The sequence below is a fragment of the Ammospiza caudacuta genome, chromosome 16, assembly GCF_027887145.1.
Source record: "Ammospiza caudacuta isolate bAmmCau1 chromosome 16, bAmmCau1.pri, whole genome shotgun sequence".
Classification (NCBI taxonomy): domain Eukaryota; kingdom Metazoa; phylum Chordata; class Aves; order Passeriformes; family Passerellidae; genus Ammospiza; species Ammospiza caudacuta.
Genome location: NC_080608.1, coordinates 1,283,287 through 1,301,651, shown reverse-complemented (window position 1 = coordinate 1,301,651; position 18,365 = coordinate 1,283,287). Strand labels below are relative to the sequence as shown.

The 18,365-nt window shown below is 53.7% G+C and overlaps 1 protein-coding gene across 1 annotated transcript in view; it reads left to right on the top strand.

The window, feature by feature from the left end:
* The window catches only part of SIL1 (SIL1 nucleotide exchange factor), a 311,506-nt gene extending 293,141 nt beyond the window's left edge, over positions 1 to 18,365 (top strand). Inside the window, exons 8-10 of the mRNA XM_058815385.1 lie at positions 13,939 to 14,035; positions 16,066 to 16,230; positions 17,924 to 18,365. Coding sequence (XP_058671368.1) covers positions 13,939 to 14,035; positions 16,066 to 16,230; positions 17,924 to 18,274 — 613 coding nt within the window. The 3' untranslated portion in view covers positions 18,275 to 18,365. The remainder of the gene's footprint in view (positions 1 to 13,938; positions 14,036 to 16,065; positions 16,231 to 17,923) is intronic.

Genomic DNA, 18,365 nt, shown 5'->3' with positions numbered 1-18,365 from the left:
GAAGTGATTACAGCTCCGCGTGAGTGCTCTTTTAGGAGATTTCAATGCAGCGTTTTCTTCCGTCTTAAAAAGGTTCCTTCAAGCCTTATGATGCTGGAGAAGGGGGGGAAAAAATAAATCCTGGTGGAAGCCGTTACATCTTCCTATGCAGATGAGAGATTAAAATTTGTATTTTTATAAAACACTCACGGGGGCTAAATCGGAAAAGTTCTGTTGAGGCGAGCGGGTTTTGGCTGGTGGGAACGTGCTGCTAAATTCTTATCTGCCGATGGGGAGGCAGAGCAGGGAGTGGTATTATTTGGAGTTCTTAGAGAGTGAGCTTTAATGTTTGCTTAACTCCACTAAAAATAGACGCCACCCTCTTTTCCTAATAGGCGGCATTTGTCACACTTGATTCATTTCCTCTCCCAAACTGAGCTCCTTCATGAATATTCATCTCTACTCCCCAGGAATCTGCCTGTCCTCACAAGTTGTACTCGCGGCGACCGTGCCGTAACAATGCGAGTCAGGCTTCCAGGGCTCCCGAGTACCTGGCCCGATGCAGCAAAACGCGCTGGTATCAACAGCTCCCATTGATTCCTGCTCCTCTCGGAGCCGTGATTGCTCGTTATCCCTCTCGATGAGACCCTTAACGAGGCTCCCGTTCCTGTTGTCATAGCAGCACCGCATCGCCCGGTGTAGCAAAGTCTCCGTGGCTGCTAATTGTGTGATGGGAGGATCAGTTTGGCAGTTTTTCTAGTGGGGATTAGGCCAAAAGGTCCCTTCTGAACTGTGATGAATGCGGCTTCCTTCAGAAGAAACTGAAACTTGGTAGTTAGAGGGGATTTCTGACGAGGGAAGCTTTCCACAGCGGAGAGGGAGAGCAGTCCTCACAGAGCTCTTCCATTCGTGCTCTGGCACTGCTTAAAGCAGGAGGAAGCCAACCAGAAATGCCAAAGGAGGATGTAAAACGGCTGATTCCCTAGTAAGGAAGTCTGTCAGTGCCTCAGACCTTCTAATCTTGTCCAGAGCATGTGGAAGGTGCCTGCTACTGTCATTTGCTGCTGGAGTGGGAAAAACCTACTCGTGCTGGGAGCAGGGATCAGCTCTGGTGCCATTGCTCGGCACCACCAAGGAGATTTTCAGCCACGTGCTAGAAGAGTTGCTCTGAAGAGTTGCTAGAAGAGAAGGAGTTGCTCTGGCGTTGTGGGTGAGAAATGTGCAGAAGGAATAGATCTCATCAGACCTTTGCCCCTGCAAGTCCAGGAGCGCTGCATGGCAGCCACGGTTGGTTAAAGAGGGCACAAGAGACAGAGAGATGTTTGCTGCTTGACCCTGAGGAGTGATTTATCAGCCAGGATGCTCTTGTTAACTGGCAGGACCTGTGCAAGGCTCAGCATCCCTGTCCTGGTGTGGAACAGCAGCACGGGGTTTGCTGTGGCTGTGCCTTCCCCAGGGATGGTGGCTCATCTGCGGGCTCGCTGCTGGCTCAGCAGGAGGCAGGAAGGGCTGCAAAGGATTCACTGCTCCCACGTGCCAGGGGAAGGGGATCAGCTGTGCCTGCTCCCAGGGCCCTGCTCTTGGAATGCAGAGGGCAGATTTGTCCCCTGTGCCTCTCACTGGGTTTATTCCACAGTGCTGAAATGTAGCCAGGGTAATCCGTGACCTAAACGTGGGCATGAATAGTGTTTTTAGAGAATGAAAAGAGAAAAAATAAATCCTCACCCACCTCAATCTCTCTCCCCAAATTAAAAACTCCCCTGGCCAAGCCTTGCAAATGAGTTTTTGTTGTTTGTGCAGTGAGGAGCCAGATTTTTAAAGGCTGGCTTTCAATTTTACAGCCGTTTATTACAGGCATGAATAATTGCTGGCACGGTGCTACCACTGCTGTTGTTTGCTCTTAAGGTTGGGCCAATTACATATGTAAGCCCTTGATTTACAAGCAAAAGCAGAACTAAAGTAGCTTTGTGGCCTACATTTCAAGAATGAGTGATGTGTCCATGGTCAGCTGTGGGTTCCCAAATTTGTGCTGTGAACCACAGAGGTCCACGGCCATAAATGTGTGGCCCAGATTGTCCAAGGCATCCTGTGGCATGGGCTGTCACAGCACAGCGTGAAGGACATAAACAGGGAGCAGCGAGTGAGGCCTGGGAACATGCCCAGATTCATCCCATGGCAGGAATGCTGAAAGATTGTGCTGCATTTGGGGAATTCACAGTGAACACACAGAAAAGAAAGGGAACTGGAACTGAACATAATGGTTCTGCAAGATGGACTTAAACCAAGCCTGTCCAAGTCCTGCTTCCCAACATGAGGACTGGTCTGTCTCCAGCTCCTCTGGGCACTCAGCCCTCTTGGGAGAGGAGAATCACAGAATCCCAGAATGGTTTGGGTTGGAAGGGACCTTAAAGCCAATCCCATTCTCCACCCCCTGCCATGGATGGGACACCTTCCACTGTCCCAGGCAGCTCCAAGCCCCAGTGTCCAACCTGGCCTGGGACACTGCCAGGGATCCAGGGGCAGACACAGCTGCTCTGGGAACCTTGTGCAAGGGTCTCATTTTCTTCCCAATATCCCATCTAACCCTGCCGCATCAGTGTGAAGCCATTACCCCTTGTCCTGTCACTCCAGGCCTTAGTCCAAAGTCCCTCTCCAGCTCTCCTGGAGCCTTCTAGGCAGTGGAAGGGGCTCTGAGGTTTCCTCAGAGCATTCCATTCTCCCCTCCACCTCTTTCAGCCTGTCTCCAGAGTGGAGGTGAATCCATGGAATAGCTGCTATCCACTGTGGAATTTAAAAACGCCTGATTGAGATCAAGCAGAGGATTTTTCTTGCTTCTGCACAACAGGCAGAGAATGGAAAGGAGGTAGGTCAGTGTGATGGCTGTTCTCCATGGGGTGATGGTTTCCAGACATCACCCACAAGTGCTGTGACCTGGACTCTGCACTGCCCAGCATAGGGAAGGTGTCACTGTGCTGTGCTGGTGCCATTGGGTGCCACCAGCCGTGGGGTGAGGTGGGAGCCAGCCCAGCTGTGCTCCTCCGCCCTGGCCTCGTGGCAGGCTGGTGTCCTTGCTGCTGGGAGAGCAGGAAGGGCAGGATGTGAGGAAGGGCAGGATGTTTGTGGGCGCTGATGTCATTGCCACAAATCAGTCGTGGATGTTGTCAGCGGGAGGCAGCGGCGGCTCGGCTTGGGAAGAGGCCAGCGTGTCACAGCCCAGGGGCTGGCCAGAGGAGCACGCTGCACTCATGTCCTCACTCATCACACAGCACGTGGCTCCTCAGCCCCCTCCTGCAGGGTTTGTGTGGTCAGCTGGAGGCCGTGGCCACCTCCATGGTGTGCATGGCCCAGGCTCAGTCTGAGTCCTGCTGATGGACTCAGCTTGGAGATGCTCTGCCCCACCTCAGCACAGGCTGCTTCTGCTGCCATCCAGCTGGGCAAGAAGCATTGGTGCAGGACCAGTGATTTCTGGAGTGATTTCCTGAAGCTTCTGAAGGCAGAGACAGCACCCAGTCCCCCCTGGCAGCCCTGTGGTGTGCACTCTGGTCCTGGCAGACCCGTGGGCAGCAGAGCCATGGGGAGGCACAGCCAGGTCTGTTTACGAGGCTGCAGTCAGCCTGGCTTTTACACCCCAGCAATTACTGGCAAGCCCTGGCTGCTCCTGCGCCTTCGCAGCACATGTGTGAACTCCTGGTTGTGTCACCTCCCTGTCCCCTCCTAGCAGAGTCTAGCAGTGGGAAGTGATCATCACAACTCACATTTGCCTGGCGTATGTCTTTCCACAGTTCCAGAGTGTGGAATGAATTGAACCCGCTTCCTCCTTCACCTTCAAGCTGTTCCTGGATGCAGGCAGCTCAGCTTCCGCAGCCACGCTCAGCTCTCGGAGCTTTTTCTGCCCTAGGGATGGAGCCCTTCTCTCCTGCCTGGCAGAACCTGCCTGGATGCTCCCCCTTGCAGAGGTGGTGTTCATCTCATGATCTTTTGGGCTTTTCCTAACCTTTCCCTTGCCAGGCTGAGGCTTTCTGTCCACTCCCTCCTCCACTGTGGCAAAGGAGGGCTTTTTGTCTTTGCCTTCAGGGTCATTAAATCTTAATTGGCACGTTGGCTTTCTTTGTCAAGGTATCAGCTCTCTCCATCCATCAGTGATGTAGGGCACATTGCTGACATTCTCTTCTTCCTGCATAATTATCTTATTCCATTGCATCTTTTATGCACAATCTTCCCTTCTGGAAGTGCTCCTCTCCCTGCTCCCACTCTCCCTGAGCACCCAGTTCAGCTCTGGTACCTGCCATGGCCTTGTTTCTTACACCTGCATATGAATCCTTTGAGTTATTCCTGTATTTTGTTAACTACCTCGATCATCTTGGCTCTTTGAGAGCTTGATTCAGGCATTCATAAGTGTTTCCTTCACCCTGTCTCTGAAGATGGGATCTGTGTCACCCAGCTTCAGTGCTCCTACACGAGTTTCCACCTGAGCTGGCTATCCAGCCAGGGACAGGGAATCTTCCAACAGGCAAATCATTCCAGCTAAGGCAGGAGTCAAAGGCAGCCCCATCTCCCATTAGACAAATCATCTTTTCTGCTTGCTGTGCTGACCTTGAATTTCTCAGATGCTTTTCAGAACAGGTGCAGCCCCCTTTAGAGTGACCCTAAAGCTCTGGGCAGTGGATTTGCCTCTCTGGATTAGCCAGGGCAAGTCCCATGGAAAAACAGACATGGGGTCTCCAGAGACTGTTACTGAGGGAGTCCAGGCAGCTTTTATGGGCTGGAAGTCTTAATTGTAGCTGTCTGATGTTAATAGAGATGAATCTGACACTTGGAAAGGTTTGGAGGAATGTTTTCTTAATTTGTATTTAGGAAATGTAAAGGTATATAGTGAATGTTTAAAAACCAACAGCAACAGTAATAACAGTAATTATAGGTGGGCACAATTTTCTTTTATCTTTTAACTGAAGTTGCTAGAAAAAAATGACTGCTGTGCTGATACTTGGCAGGGACACTGATGTGAGTACCCACTTGTTTCTGAAAAACGCTGTGGGATTTTTAATGACCATCAGCAGCACAACCTTGATTTTTAAATGTCATCCTAAATGTAGCAGTTACAGCCTCCTCTGCCGTGGCATGTGGGTGGGTGAGTAGGGATGAATCAGAAAGCAGAAAGAATTGCTGGTGCTTTCTGTGGCTCCCAAGTTTTCCTCGAGGGCTTCCCACCTAGGAACTGGCTGGAATTATCCGTGGGTTGTGTTGCAGTCCCTGGTCCCGTGGCATCTCCTGCTGTTGCTCTCCCCTCTATTAATCCATGATTAAGTCGCTTGATGTAGAATGAGTTAATCAGGTTTCTTCAGGAGCTGGTATTCCACAGGATATCCTCTCTGTTTATCAAAACGAGATAAATGAGAAAAATGTTTCCTAGCTCTTGCAGATGCAGTTTTCCATTCTCCCTCTGGCTGGAAACACTCCCCAGGCTTCACTTTCGGAGCTGAAATCTGTGCTTGGCATGTGCAAGATGGTGATTTGCTTTTGTAAATGGAGCAAAGTCTTGGTTTTGAGTCATGACTCAGTGAAACAAATCTACTTTTATCAACTAAAACGATTCTAATAGCACCATTAAACCCGCTGGGACCGGGAAGAGCCAGAGTGACACGGCAGTGGGGTAGATCCAGCATCTTCCCTGGCCTGCCAAGGCTCGGGAGTGATGAGTGGATGGGTGTTTAAGGAGCATCCGTCCCTCCGTCCCGCCGTGGTACCCGGGGCACGGCCGGAGCCGGGCGGGTGGGAGCGCAGGGAGGCTCCGATGGAGCTGCTCTGCCCGCCCGGGGACGGGAGGAGCTGCGAGCAGATGGCAGGGTTAAAATAGGACAGAGCTGCGCCGAGCTGCTGCTGCAAGGGAGAGGAGTGAAATGCCTGTTCTCACACTTCACTTTGTGTCTCGGGAAGAGCTGCGGAGTGCCTGCGCTCCGCTGGCATTCCCAGCAGGAAAGCGCCAGGCAAAGGCTTCCTCGGGTTTTTGATATTATTAGCACTTGTCTTAAAGAAAAATCAGCTCAAATGAGCAAGCAAACAAATAAAGCGAGGAACAATGGAAAGCCTCAGCCTTGGGCCCCCTTTAGCATCTCTCAGGATGATTAGTGGGATGTGTCACATCGGCACCGGAGAGCGGGAGCGTTCGGAGCGAGGCTCTTGTGCTGCTTTCAGGCAGCTTTTTGCAGTGTTTTCATCTCACCTAAGGCGTGTGAATAGGTTTTGTTGAAATATCCGAGTGACTTGGCGTGCCTGGAATGATGCCCAGAGTGATTCAGCATGCTCAGGGGGAGAATTCTGTGCAAAGCTGCCCCACTGCGGGGTCTGAGGGGCTCCTTGGGGGTCCTGCAGCAGCAGCGAAGGGCTGGGAAGGACCTTGGGTGTTCTGCCACCATCCTGGGCCACTTCAGATCCGGAGCCAGGAGGGTGGAGGCGTGCAGAGAACGGGAATGTGAGGAAGAGGAGGAGCAGGGAGGCAGGAGCCAGCACTCGCACTCGCACCCTGAGGCGGCTGCCAACGCTCCTGGGAGCATTTCAGTCTCCCCGTCTATAAATCAGGGGGTGCTTTGAAGGCTCTGTGATGAACAACATGGGATGAGCTCGAGGCCGTGGTATTAATCCTGCACTATTGTTCTTGTTTCTTGCTGTGTTGGGATTTTTTAAAAAAGAAATCAACACAATTTTTGAGGGCTCTGGCTAAAATGGCACAGAAATAAATGACTTCTGCTCACGCTTGTAGAGCATCTCCTCATTTTTATTAATGTAGCCTCTGATGAAACATAGCCCATCCCCCGGCACCGATCTCTGTCTGACCTACAGTAAATACCAGGCTTTCAGGAATCCATGGGGAGTGTTTTGTAAGTGTGGCACATAGAGCCATAAGGCTGATTTACCCTCAGAAACAAAGCATCAGTTTGGGTGATTGAACACTGGGGGGATTTCCTGGGATGCCTTTCTCCATGCACTGAGGAGCACTTGCCTGTACCTACCTAAAGAACCAATCATTCGCCACACTGAGCTGGAAGAGAGCTCACTCCACTCCTGTGACCACTGCAGGTGGGACATGAGTCACCTAATCCAGCCCCTGTGTCACAGAGGGGTGACAAACCCTCAGAGTGGCCTGCACAACCCATCCTTCACCATCAGAACAGAGAAGCCAGGCTGACCTTGATGGTGCTGACATGGGGGTGGCAATCATCCTGAAAATCCCCAAACCTTTGTATTTTGTCATAAAATAGTCTGTGGGTTGTTGACTAAACCCATAGAAGCTGAGCTGTCAGCTCAGGCTCTTGAAGCTGCACCCACCCTTGTCCTGGTGGGAGTTCCAGGTGCAAATCCCCCCTGGAGCAGCCCAGTGAGGGTCAGTGACAACGCTGGTGTCCTTGGAGCCAGGGGCTCGTGCTGGCACTGAAATACAGCTCAGAGCTGGCAAAGCCAAGGGTCAGGAAAAAAGAAGGGCTCTGGGGGTGTTCTTGGAGGCCTCATTCCTGCCGGGGCAGTGAGATTCCAGCCTGGGCTCGCTTTGGGGCTGTGTGTGATCTCCTGTCTGTTTTTGTGGGACCATTTTTCCCTATGGCTATAAATAGAGCCAGTCAGTTTGTTGTTTGTATTTGTTCAGCAGAACAATCTGGTGTGATTTGTTTTGTTCTGGCACCTGAGATTTTACTGCCAGAGTTGGTGTTCACTCTACTCTGCTCCCTAGAGAGGTGAGGAAGAGGAGGGGCCTCAACTCAGTCCCCACATTCCCACTGCTTTCTCTGTGCTTTGGGTGACTCGTTGATTCTGCTGGTTCACACAAGTGCCCCAGCTCCTGCATCCCACACCTGGAATGTTGGGTCCCAGCTGCAAAGTCTTTCTGCAGCCCTACAAGGTGTCTTGCTGCAGCAGATTTGTTATTCTGTATTTTTATTTAATTACTTTCTTTTACAGCTCTTTGTATAAATCTAATTATCCATCTGTTATGCTGCATTAGGGCATCACAGCTCCTCGGATTTTTTCCTGTTCTAAACACTTAACTTGCCCTGCCTGGGCTCAGGTGAGCTGGGTCTGCTCCCTGCAGGGTCCCAGTGAGTCCAGGGCTCCCAGTGGCTCCTGACCACACCAAGCTCTGCACTTCCAGCTCTGTTGTGACTGCAAAGGGCCAGGAGCTCGCAGGAGGTAATTCCCATGTCCATGGTGTGGCTGGGAGCAGCGTGTTCGCAGTTAAACCCCATGTCACTGTGCTCCCAGGGAGCCTGGGGCTCTCCATTGGCATGTTACAGCCCTCCTGCTTTCAGAGGGGATGCTGGAGGGCTCACAAGAAGTTCGCCTCTCTCTTGCCTGGGACACAGATATGTAGTTGGAAGCCAAGCCAAGGCTCCCCCAGCTTTCCCCAGGTGCCTTCCACGCTGCTCCTGCATCTCTGGGATGATTCATGCTCCCAGCTTTGAGTATCACATGAGCCCATCAGAATCACAGAGCCACATACTCAGCTCCATTTTCTTCTCTGCAGTTCTGTTCTCCTCTTAGCAACAAATACTCCATAACCTAATTGCTCATTAAAGGCTGTGCTGTGTCCCTGTAATGCAGGATGTCACAGGCAGCCGTGGTGCTCTCCCAGGGACGCCGCTGCTCCCCCGCCACGGCGGCGAGCGCCTGGCTTGGTAGAAAGTGAGAAGGCAGCATTGCATTGAAGTGGAGATTTTCATCTTCTTGGGGATTTTTTTATATCTCTCCTATATTCTGGGCTTTTGAACATCTAACATCTCTTTCATGCTTCACATCTTTCATATGAAATTGTTGTATTGTGTTGCCTATTGAAACCTAGTTTTTCTTTTGTCAGGTTTTCCCCCCTCACCCCTGCTTTCTTCTCCGCTGTATTTGATCGGTGTAACGACTTAGGGCTCCATTTTTCTGGGTGGTTTTTAATCTCCTTAAGTCGTATCTCTGAAGGCCTTTGTCTGTGATAAACTCAGGTCTGAGCTGGTGCTTGGAGAAGAGGATTTTTAGGCCAGTTCTGCTGCATGTGGCCCTTGGGGGAGGCTTTGGGGGTGACTGTGCCTCATTCCTCCTCCTTCTCCCTCCAATAGTCACAGGCAGCCCTGGTGACATTGGGGCTATTTTATTATTATCCTGTATCTCATATTGTGCATGCAAATGTCCTTTTCCATAGCTTGGGACTGTGGAAAACCTCAGTTAAATGTGTGTTCTGGAAGGGATTCACCCACCCTGTGCTTAAGTGTCATTTCCTGGCAGAGCCAGGGGGTCATTTTGGAGGGTGAGGAGGCTGCAGGGCTGTTGATATGGAGTTGTCCCAGTTATTATTCTCTTAGGAAGGAAGCTAGGAAGTTTGGAAGGAGATGTGGATACCTGGGAAGTCATGGAATCAGAGCCATCTGGCTCACTGCAGCTGCTCCATGGCCATTTCCCACAGGAATAGTTCATAGCCAGAGCTTGGAATGCAGAAGGAAGCCGTGTTCTCCTTATGTGTCGCTTCTCACTTGAACTGTTTGAATGCTTTTATTTTTTTTATTCTTAAACCTGTGATCTGAAATCCAGTCATGCAAGTATTAACGAGCTGCTGATCACCCTGCCTCTCTTTTCTGCCCTTGTTCAGTCTCAGATTTGCAGCTCTAGTTCGGGCTGGAATTACTGACACGGTAATGATCTGTTTTATCTCTCTATCTATTATTTGTCAAATAATTTTAACATGACTGTGCTTACAAGAACTGTCAGAAACCCTCCAAACACTGAGAAGGATGAAGAAGTCATTGGCCTTTTCAAGTGTGACCCTGGTTGTGTTGCTTTGTTTCTAGGGCTCACGGAAACGACCTTTTCTATTGCCTGTCAAAGTGTGACCCAGGTGTGAGGGTTTGAGAGCCCCAGGAGCCAGACAAGGCACATTTCAGCCCTGCTGGTTCGCTCTTGTTTTATCCATTAACAGATTTTGGACTGAAAACCAGGGAAAGGGAAGGGAAGGGAAGGGAAGGGAAGGGAAGGGAAGGGAAGGGAAGGGAAGGGAAGGGAAGGGAAGGGAAGGGAAGGGAAGGGAAGGGCAAGGTAAGCAATGCTACCTCGCTGCCTGTTTCTGATCCTCAGGTTACAGCACAAGCTAAATAGACTACACTAAATTTTTTAGGCTGTTTCACAGACTTACAGACTTTGATCCCTGGCTTTGATTTCCCAGGTGGCACCGCAGAGGCTGGTTCTGAGCAGAGAAGAGACCCATTAAGCCCCGTCTAGCCTGGTGATTATCATGCCTTTGCACCAGCACCGGGGCTTTCATCAGAGCTCAGCTCTGCAGCCTCGGCTCCCTGTGCCTGGGGAGATGCCAGGGCAGGAGGAGCCTGTGCCAGCCCAGGCAGGGGCAGCCCCTCCATCCCACTCCCTTCCACACCCCTGCTTGGTCCTTCCACACCTGGTTTCAGCAGGATGCCCAGGAGAGGAGGTCACCCATTCTTTCCCAAGGTCTCATGCAGTTTCTGCAACAAGCAGGCCATGAAATAAATATTCTCTGTGTGTCCTTGTCAGAGCAGTAGAGATGAGGGCATTTGCCTGCCTGCCCTGCTCTGTGCCTCCAAGTCTCCAGGTCCCTCTGCACCACTTGGCTTGCTTTCTTTTTTTTTTTTAATTTAAATCTAATTTTGCTGCCTTATTGTAAGTTCCCACCTAACTCCAGAGCTGCTGTCGCCTCAGGGCTGTGTTGCTGCTTTTCAGTCTTCCCACACCCGCATGTGCAGTCTGCAAAAACTTTGAGAAGTCTCTCCTAAATTTGTGCACTTGGGGTCGTCCTAGGAGGAGTGGAACAAGGGTGTCTCTTAGCAGAGAGTAGTCGTGAAAAACCCCTTCCCTTCGTCTGCAAAGTGGAAACTGCTTCCATGCCAGGAGCTGCCAGTGAAAATGCATAGAATGTGGGCAGCATGGCTGGGAGGCACAAGGAGCTGAGGTGTGCAGCCAGGGTCACATCGAGAGGGGATGTGCTGTGACCCCACAGCCAGGCTGGGCCCCCAGGGCTCACTGGGGCTGTTCAGCACTCAGGGGTCTCTTCTGGGAAGCTGCATGGGGCTGCTGTTGAGTCCCTGCAGCCTGTGGCTGTTCCTCCCCTGGGATGGGGGCTGGTTAATCTCACCAGTGCAGCACACCCAAACGTGTGCCATCACTGCACCATAGGCTGGCCCAGCCCTGTCCCAGCCTCAGACTCCTGTTTCAGTGAATTTTGTTGCAGATGCCACCATCCTGTCTCCATTAACAGATTAGCACGGCTGAATTTCCCATGCGAGCGCTCCACAGTCTGTCTCATTGTGTTTATTTTGTTCAGGCTGCTTTTCCCTGGGCTTGACAGTGTAATTTGTACAGATCTCTGCTGAGTTTTCCAAACCTTTAAACAAGCTTTTTTGTTAGCTTGAAGCCAGGACCATTGATAGCAGTGACAGAGCAACAGGAGCATTGAGAAGCGAGCGGCAGACCCACCAGCCAGGAAGGCTCCCTCACCTCCTGAGCTGCTCCTTGGCAAAAGCTCCATGGTTCAGAGATTTTAATTAGATCAAATCCTCCAGGTGACCAGCCAAGTATTAAAGGCATACCAATTTCTCAGTCGTGTCTCCTGCTGTAAGAGTTTTTATTATTTATTTTAGAGAGATGTGACGAAAGAGCTTGGATATCCCAAATGTGCCCTTCTCCTTGAATGGCATCAGGAGGTCTCCAGCCCAGGGGATTGTCCTTTCAGTGCACTTCTACTCAGCAAAGTGCCTTCCTGCAAGCTGCTTCTGCACTTGCTCTGGTCTCCATTGCCCAGAGGGACTTGCACATGAAATGGGATGAGGTTTTTGGACACATGCTGTTGGGACCATGGCTATGGCTGCAGGTTTGGCTGGAGATGAATGAGAGCCCCAGTTGTGAGCTGGGCCTTGGGCCCAGGAGTGGCCTGGGGACAGGTGAAGTTTTAGGGCTTGTGCTGTTTGCCTCTGTTGACTCTCTAAATCAGTCCCCAGCCCATTCAGAGATGCCATCAATGGATCATTGCACAACATATTGGGGTGGAAAATGGCATCCTGCTTCTGCACCTCCTGCATGGGGAGGTTGGGGATGGGCTCCTCATGGTGGATGTGTCAGGTCCCACCTGACCCAGGCACTGCAGAAGCTGGTTTGCTTCCAGGGATGCTGCAGGGCTGGTACATGGGGGTCTGAGAATTGTGCTGTGAAAATCTCATGTGCAGGAGGATCCTGGAGCTCCTGGGTTTGTTCTTTCTCCCTCCTGCCCTGTTTGGGCAGGATCACAGATGCCCCCACCTTTGCAGGGTGCCTGTGCCATGGCTGTGCCTGGATGTCTGCTGCAGCAAGTGGGTGAGGAAGGAGAAATCAAGGGTGGCTTTCAACAAATGCCCTTTTCTTACCCTTAGGTGAGCCTGGTATTGCCAGCTGGGAAGTACCACACCAGATTTGCTCTGAGCAATGATTTTAACTCCAAGCTGCTCCTTGCCCAGCTCCATTTGTCTCTGGTTTTGTTTCTTTATGACTGTGCCTGCCTCTGTGTCTCTCATTTCTTGGAGGGGCTGGGCCGTGGCTGCTGCAGCAGCTCCGTGGGAGCAGCGGGTGCTGTAGCAGGGCCATGACCTCTGTCTGGCACGGCGCAGAGCCAGCAAAGGCTGGAGAGTGGAGCTGCCCCTGGAGTGGGAGAGCTCTGGGATCAGGGATCAGATAGCTGGCACACTGTGCCCTGGCTCTGAAAGCCCTGCCAAGGAGGAGCCTGCAGTGTCTGATGGCTCCACCACCTCCCAAGATGCACTGGAAGTGGGCTTGCAATGTGTCAGTGTGGATGGGAGGAACGGTCTGTCTGTGTGTCTGTCTGTCCTTGGGCAGCTGCTGAAATCCTGACCTGATGTTTCAGCCTGTCCTGGCAGGCAAGAGGGTGGATTTATCCACAGTAGTCCTTGGAGAGGAGCTCTTGCTGTGAGAGGTGTGTGGGTGATCAGCACGCTGGCAGCAAGCAAGGACAGGGAGAAGCAGGAACTGGAATACAAAGGCTCTTCAGAGCTCTTCAGGAGTGGATGTCATGTGGACTGAGAGGATTCATGGAACCAGGGAGCCACAGGGGAGGGCTCCTTGCCAGGGGAAGCCAGGTGGGATGGGGGGTATGGTGGGAAAGCCCAGATGACCCAGTGTGCCCTCCCCACCCCTGCTGCCTTCATTTCAGGTGTGTTTGAGGTGGCTGCACAATTTGTACCTTCTCCATAACCATGAGCCAGCGTTGGTGGGAGCTGGGGGATTTTGTTTTGGGATCAGGCTGGATTGACCTTTGTTCATGTCCAGTGTGAGGTGGGAATATAATTAAATAGAACCACTGAAGTCGGAAAATCCCTCCCCAGAGCATCGAGTCCAAACCGTGCCTGATCCCCGCCTTGTCCCCAGCCCAGAGCACTCAGTGCCACCTCCAGCCCTTCCTGGGACACCTCCAGGGATGGGCACTCCAAACCCCCCTGGGCAGCCCCTGCCAATCCCCGAGCCCCCTTTCCATGGGGAAATTCCTGCTGTGCCCACCCTGGGCCTGCCCTGGCCCAGCCTGAGGCCGTTCCCTCTGCTCCTGTCCCTGTTCCCTGGAGCACAGCCCGACCCCCCCCGGCTGTCCCCTCCTGGCAGGAGCTGTGCAGAGCCACAAGGGCCCCCTGAGCCTCCTTTGCTCCAGGCTGAGCCCCTGCCCAGCTCCCTCAGCCTCTCCTGGGGCTCCAGCCCCTTCCCAGCTCCGTTCCCTGCCCTGGACACGCTCCAGCCCCTGCAGGGCTCTGTGGCCATGAGGGCCCAGAACAGGACACAGCCCTCGAGGTGCCCCAGCAGTGCCAGCAGAGGGGACAATCATTGTCCTGGTCCTGCTGCCACCCCAGTGCTGGCACAAGCCAGACCAGGGTGTCTCCCACCTTGCTGTGCCCCACTCTGTTGGTGACCTGCCTTTTGCTTTCATCCCTGCAGCAACCCCAAAGTGCAGATTGAAGCCATCGAGGGGGGTGCCCTGCAGAAGCTCCTGGTTATCCTGGCCACAGAACAGCCCCTGCCTGTCAGGAAGAAGGTGAGGAGTGGGGCTGCACCTCTGGGCAAAGCTGGGATTGTGCTGAACTCTGTGTAAACACTCTCAGGACATCAGGGACATCTGAACAGTGTGGGATCCCACGTTGGGTGGGCTTCACTCTCAGGGGTGCAGAAGGGGGGCCCTGGGTACCAAACCACCCCAGCAGCACCGGTGGAGCCTGCACTCCCCTGGCTCTGTGGGTGTCCCCCCAGTGCCAGCAGCGGCACTCACAGTGGCTCTGCCAGCCAGTGGGGACAGCACAGTGCCACAGTTCTGGGGGGCACAGGAGAGGGTCCCCAGGGCAGCACAGCCATCACAGGCTGACAAACACAGGAGCTGACATTTGAGGAGGTAATTGCTGCAGCCAGCCCTGTGTCCTGCCTTTGGCAGAGGCTTTGGAGCAAGGAGCAGCACCAAGAGCCCCAAGCCAAATGTGCAGCGCTGTCCATCGGGCTGGGGGCTTCCTCGCCCCCTCCCTCCCTCCCTCCCTGCTGTATTCCCTGGAGCATGAGATCCCATTACCCTCACTTTAGTGTGTGATGCCACCTCTGCAACACCACCTGGCTGCTCCCAAACCCCAGCCTGGTTTTCTACAGGGACCTCCTGCATGAGGGGTCCAGCAGGGTGGGGAGACCTCTGGCTCTTCCATTCACCTGTAACGAGTTCCCTAAAATATGTTCCCCTTTAACCCTGGTAAGAGTTTTCCAGCAAGTGAAAGGCACAGGAGAAAGCTGTGGAACCGCGTTGCATTTGGCCATGGATGTGAGGAGATCCCATGGGATGCTCCATGCTCAGAAACTCCTCCCAGGAGTGCCCGTGGCTCAACCCAGAGCTCCTTTTGGGATGGCTGGGCTGCAGGGGCTCTCACAGCTCTGCTGTGAACCAGAATAGTTCATTCCAGTCAACCTGAGTGCATCGTGCTGGCAGCCCCTGCAGAAACGAGAGGGGTGGTCAGTATTGTCCATGTTCACATAGAACTGTACAAGACCCTGCAAGGGTTGAACCCTCTTTTCCAGGAGGACAGAGGTTTTAATTCCCAGTTCCATGCTGTGTGCAGTGTCCTGTGTCTCCAGACTGGATCCCAAGGGCAGGCTGGTGGCCCAGCCCGTTCCTGCACAGGGCCGCAGCCCCGGGCTCCCGCTCCGATGGTTTTTCCGCCCCGGTGCTCGCAGCCCTGCACGGCAGCGAGGCCAAAAGTGCATTCCTTCCCTCCGCCGTCCTCTGGCCTACGATTCAAAAGGGAGACAGCAGCATCTCAAATTCACCAGCAGCAACGCGGAAAATGGAAAATAGAAACAAACGGGAGCGGGGAAGACGCGGCTGTCAGCTCGGATCTGTCCGTGCGGAGCGGGCGCGGCCCGGCCCCGTGTGGGGAGCGGGGAGGCCGAGGCGAGCAGCGCGAACCCTGCCCCGGGCGGCGCGGCCGTCCCTGCCTGGCACAGCAGCCGGGCTGACGGCAGCGCTGGGCTGGCCCCTCAGCGCCTCCTCGGCTCCGAGCCGAGCCCTGCGGCACCGCGGGCTGCTGGGCTCTGGCTAAAGGCTGTGGGGCTGCACCCTGACACGGCCTGAGCCGGGGACATCACCTTGTCCTCTGACTGTGGGGCTGCACCCTGACACGGCCTTGTCCTCTGACTGTGGGGCTGTGGGGACATCACCCCTGGCATCCAAACCACCTCGTGGGGATCATCTGGGTGGTGCTGGACACTCCTCACCCCATTGTGGGGGTGAACATGGAGAAGTGATGGGGTTGGGACTGTCAGGGTGCAGGCTCCTCAGTGACAGCCCAGGCTGGGGTTTGGATGAAGTACCCACGATTTGGCAGCCTCACAGTGCTGGGGAGGATTGGGATTGCAAACAGGACTGCTGGAGATGTCCCTCAGCAAGGAGAGGTTGGGATGCATTTTCCTTGGAGCTCTGCACAGATGAACTGGAGTGTGTTTCTGCTGTCCCCCTGGGGTGCCATCAAGAGGGGCCGTGCCACATGGAGCGGCCATGGCCACCTTGCTGATTGTCCTCTCTTTCTCCACCAGGCTCTCTTTGCTTTGTCCTCCATGCTGAGGCACTTCCCCTACGCTCAGCAGCAGTTCCTCAAGCTGGGCGGCCTCCAGGTGCTCAGGAGCCTCTTCCGGCAGAAGGGGATGGAGCCCCTCCATGTCCGTGTGGTGACACTGCTCTACGACCTCATCATGGAGAAGGTGAGAACTGGGGTAGCATTGGCCAGACACTCCCCACCTTCACCCCCAAACCCAGCCAGGCCTGAAAATCCTCACAGGACAAGGATGAGGAGGAGTCATCCCAGCATCAGTGGGAATGAGTCCCCTTCAGCCCCTTGGCCAACACCACACCAGTGCCTGGGGATTCCTAGAGGAGCTGAAACCTTTGTTTCTCTTCAAGTCACTGCCACCATTTCCTCCTGAGGGTGTTTAAACAGCAGGACACAGAGGACACAAATAGGGAATGCTGGCCCTGGGCTGTGGTGTCCAGCCAAGGCCAGGGGACAGGCCAGCTTTGCCTGCTTTGCCTGCTGCACGTCCCTTGCTGGAGCCCAGCCTGCCACGTTGTTTTATTTTCAAATACCCTGGATTACTGCTGTAAGTGTCAGTTTAAAGCCTGTCTTTCCTTGCCATGGCTTGTTGTTCAGTCTGTGTGTTTCCCTGACTCCAGAGAATGGGAATTAAATCCACTCTGGCTCGGTTTATGGCCAATTTGCCCTGCGGATTATGGCTGCTCTAATACCTGGGTTGCAGGCACGGCAGAGCAGCACCTCTCTGTTAAATCAGTTATTTTCCAGGAGACTTTGTAAAGGTGCAAATTATTTTAGCAGGTCTGAAATCTTATCAGGTGCTGACTCTAACATGATCCTGTCAGCTCCATGGGAAAGGAGCAGACAAGGGCATTTTGACTCAAACCATTCCCATTTGATCCTGCTGCCCATTTCCCAGCTCTCCCCTCCGGCAGCCCCATCTGTTCCTACCTCTGTGGGTCTGGGGCAAGCACAGCCTGGCAGATTCTCAGGTTTATGTTAAAACAACAATTTTTAGCTGCTCTTTGGATTGGGAGTGCTGTACCCTGGGTGCTGGGGGGCTGCTCCAAGCTGGGGTAGCAGGTTTGGGATGGGCTGGGTGACTGTCAGATGGATTGGTTTGGAATCATAAAGCACCCTGGCAGCTCTCAGCGCAAAACAGGAGTCACTGGGGCTCTGAATGCCTCCTTCTGCCACATTCCTTCCCTTTCACTCCAAATCCTGCCTGCACTTCAGCAGGCAGCTCTCAAGAGGACCAGGAGAGGGGAGGTCTCCTTGGTGTTGTCCTTCCAAGTCCCTGTCTGGAAATCTCATGCTATCAGCAGCCTCTCCACCAAAAGGCTCACAGGGTGGTGTGGGAGAGTTTCCCTCCTCTCCCTGGCCCCCTTGCCCCTCTGGGCTGGGCTCTCTTGCTGTAAGGGATCCAGCCCCCTGCAGAATTTCAGTACTGGGGTTTTCTGGACCAGGCTGGCAGGGGAAGGTCTGGCTGTGGCTGGAGGAGACTGAGATCCCATCTCTGGAAGGAGCAGCATGGAGCCAAGTGATGATGTTCATTAGGTGCTCCAGGCACCTGTCAGCAGGAAAAAGCATCAGACCAAAGACTTTACAAGTCTTGCTGAGTTTCCTGCCCCTGAGTCCCCTCCCAGGCTGTGTGACACAGAAACCCCCAGTCCCTGGGAGTTCTCCAGGGTGGAAAAACAGTCCCTGTGGCCAGGGAGCCAGGACACAACCTGGGGCTGGTATTCTGTGGCAAGTCCCCATCCATAGCAGGTGGTACAGGACATACATCCTCCTCTGCTGTGTCACCTCCTGGGAGTAGTTTCCTCTGACAGGGACGTTAATCTGTGTTCCACCACTTCCCACAGATGCTGCTTGAGGACTCCCAGCACGGAGAGCAGATGGAGGAGAAAATCCAGCAGTACCAGCAGGTCAGGCTGGTGCCGGCGGTGGTGGAGCAGGGCTGGTGTGCCCTGGTGCCCAATCTGCTGGCCATGCCCGAGCACGACACCCGTGAGAAGGTCCTCAAGCTGGTGGGGGTGCTGGTGGCCTTCTGCAGGGAGCACTACCGGGGGGACCCCGCCCTGGGCACCACCCTCAGCCTCCTGCGCAGCGAGTACGAGGAGCTGGCAGCCCAGGAGCAGAGGGAAGGGGACAAGGATGGCTACTTCAGGGAGCTCCTGGGCTCCATTAACACCATCATCCAGGAACTGAGGTGAACCTGGGGGCTCTGTCCAATTCCAGGGAATTCAGGGTGACAGCAAGTTTGGATGGCCAGACTTTTTGTTGCAGGTGCACTTTGGAATAAAC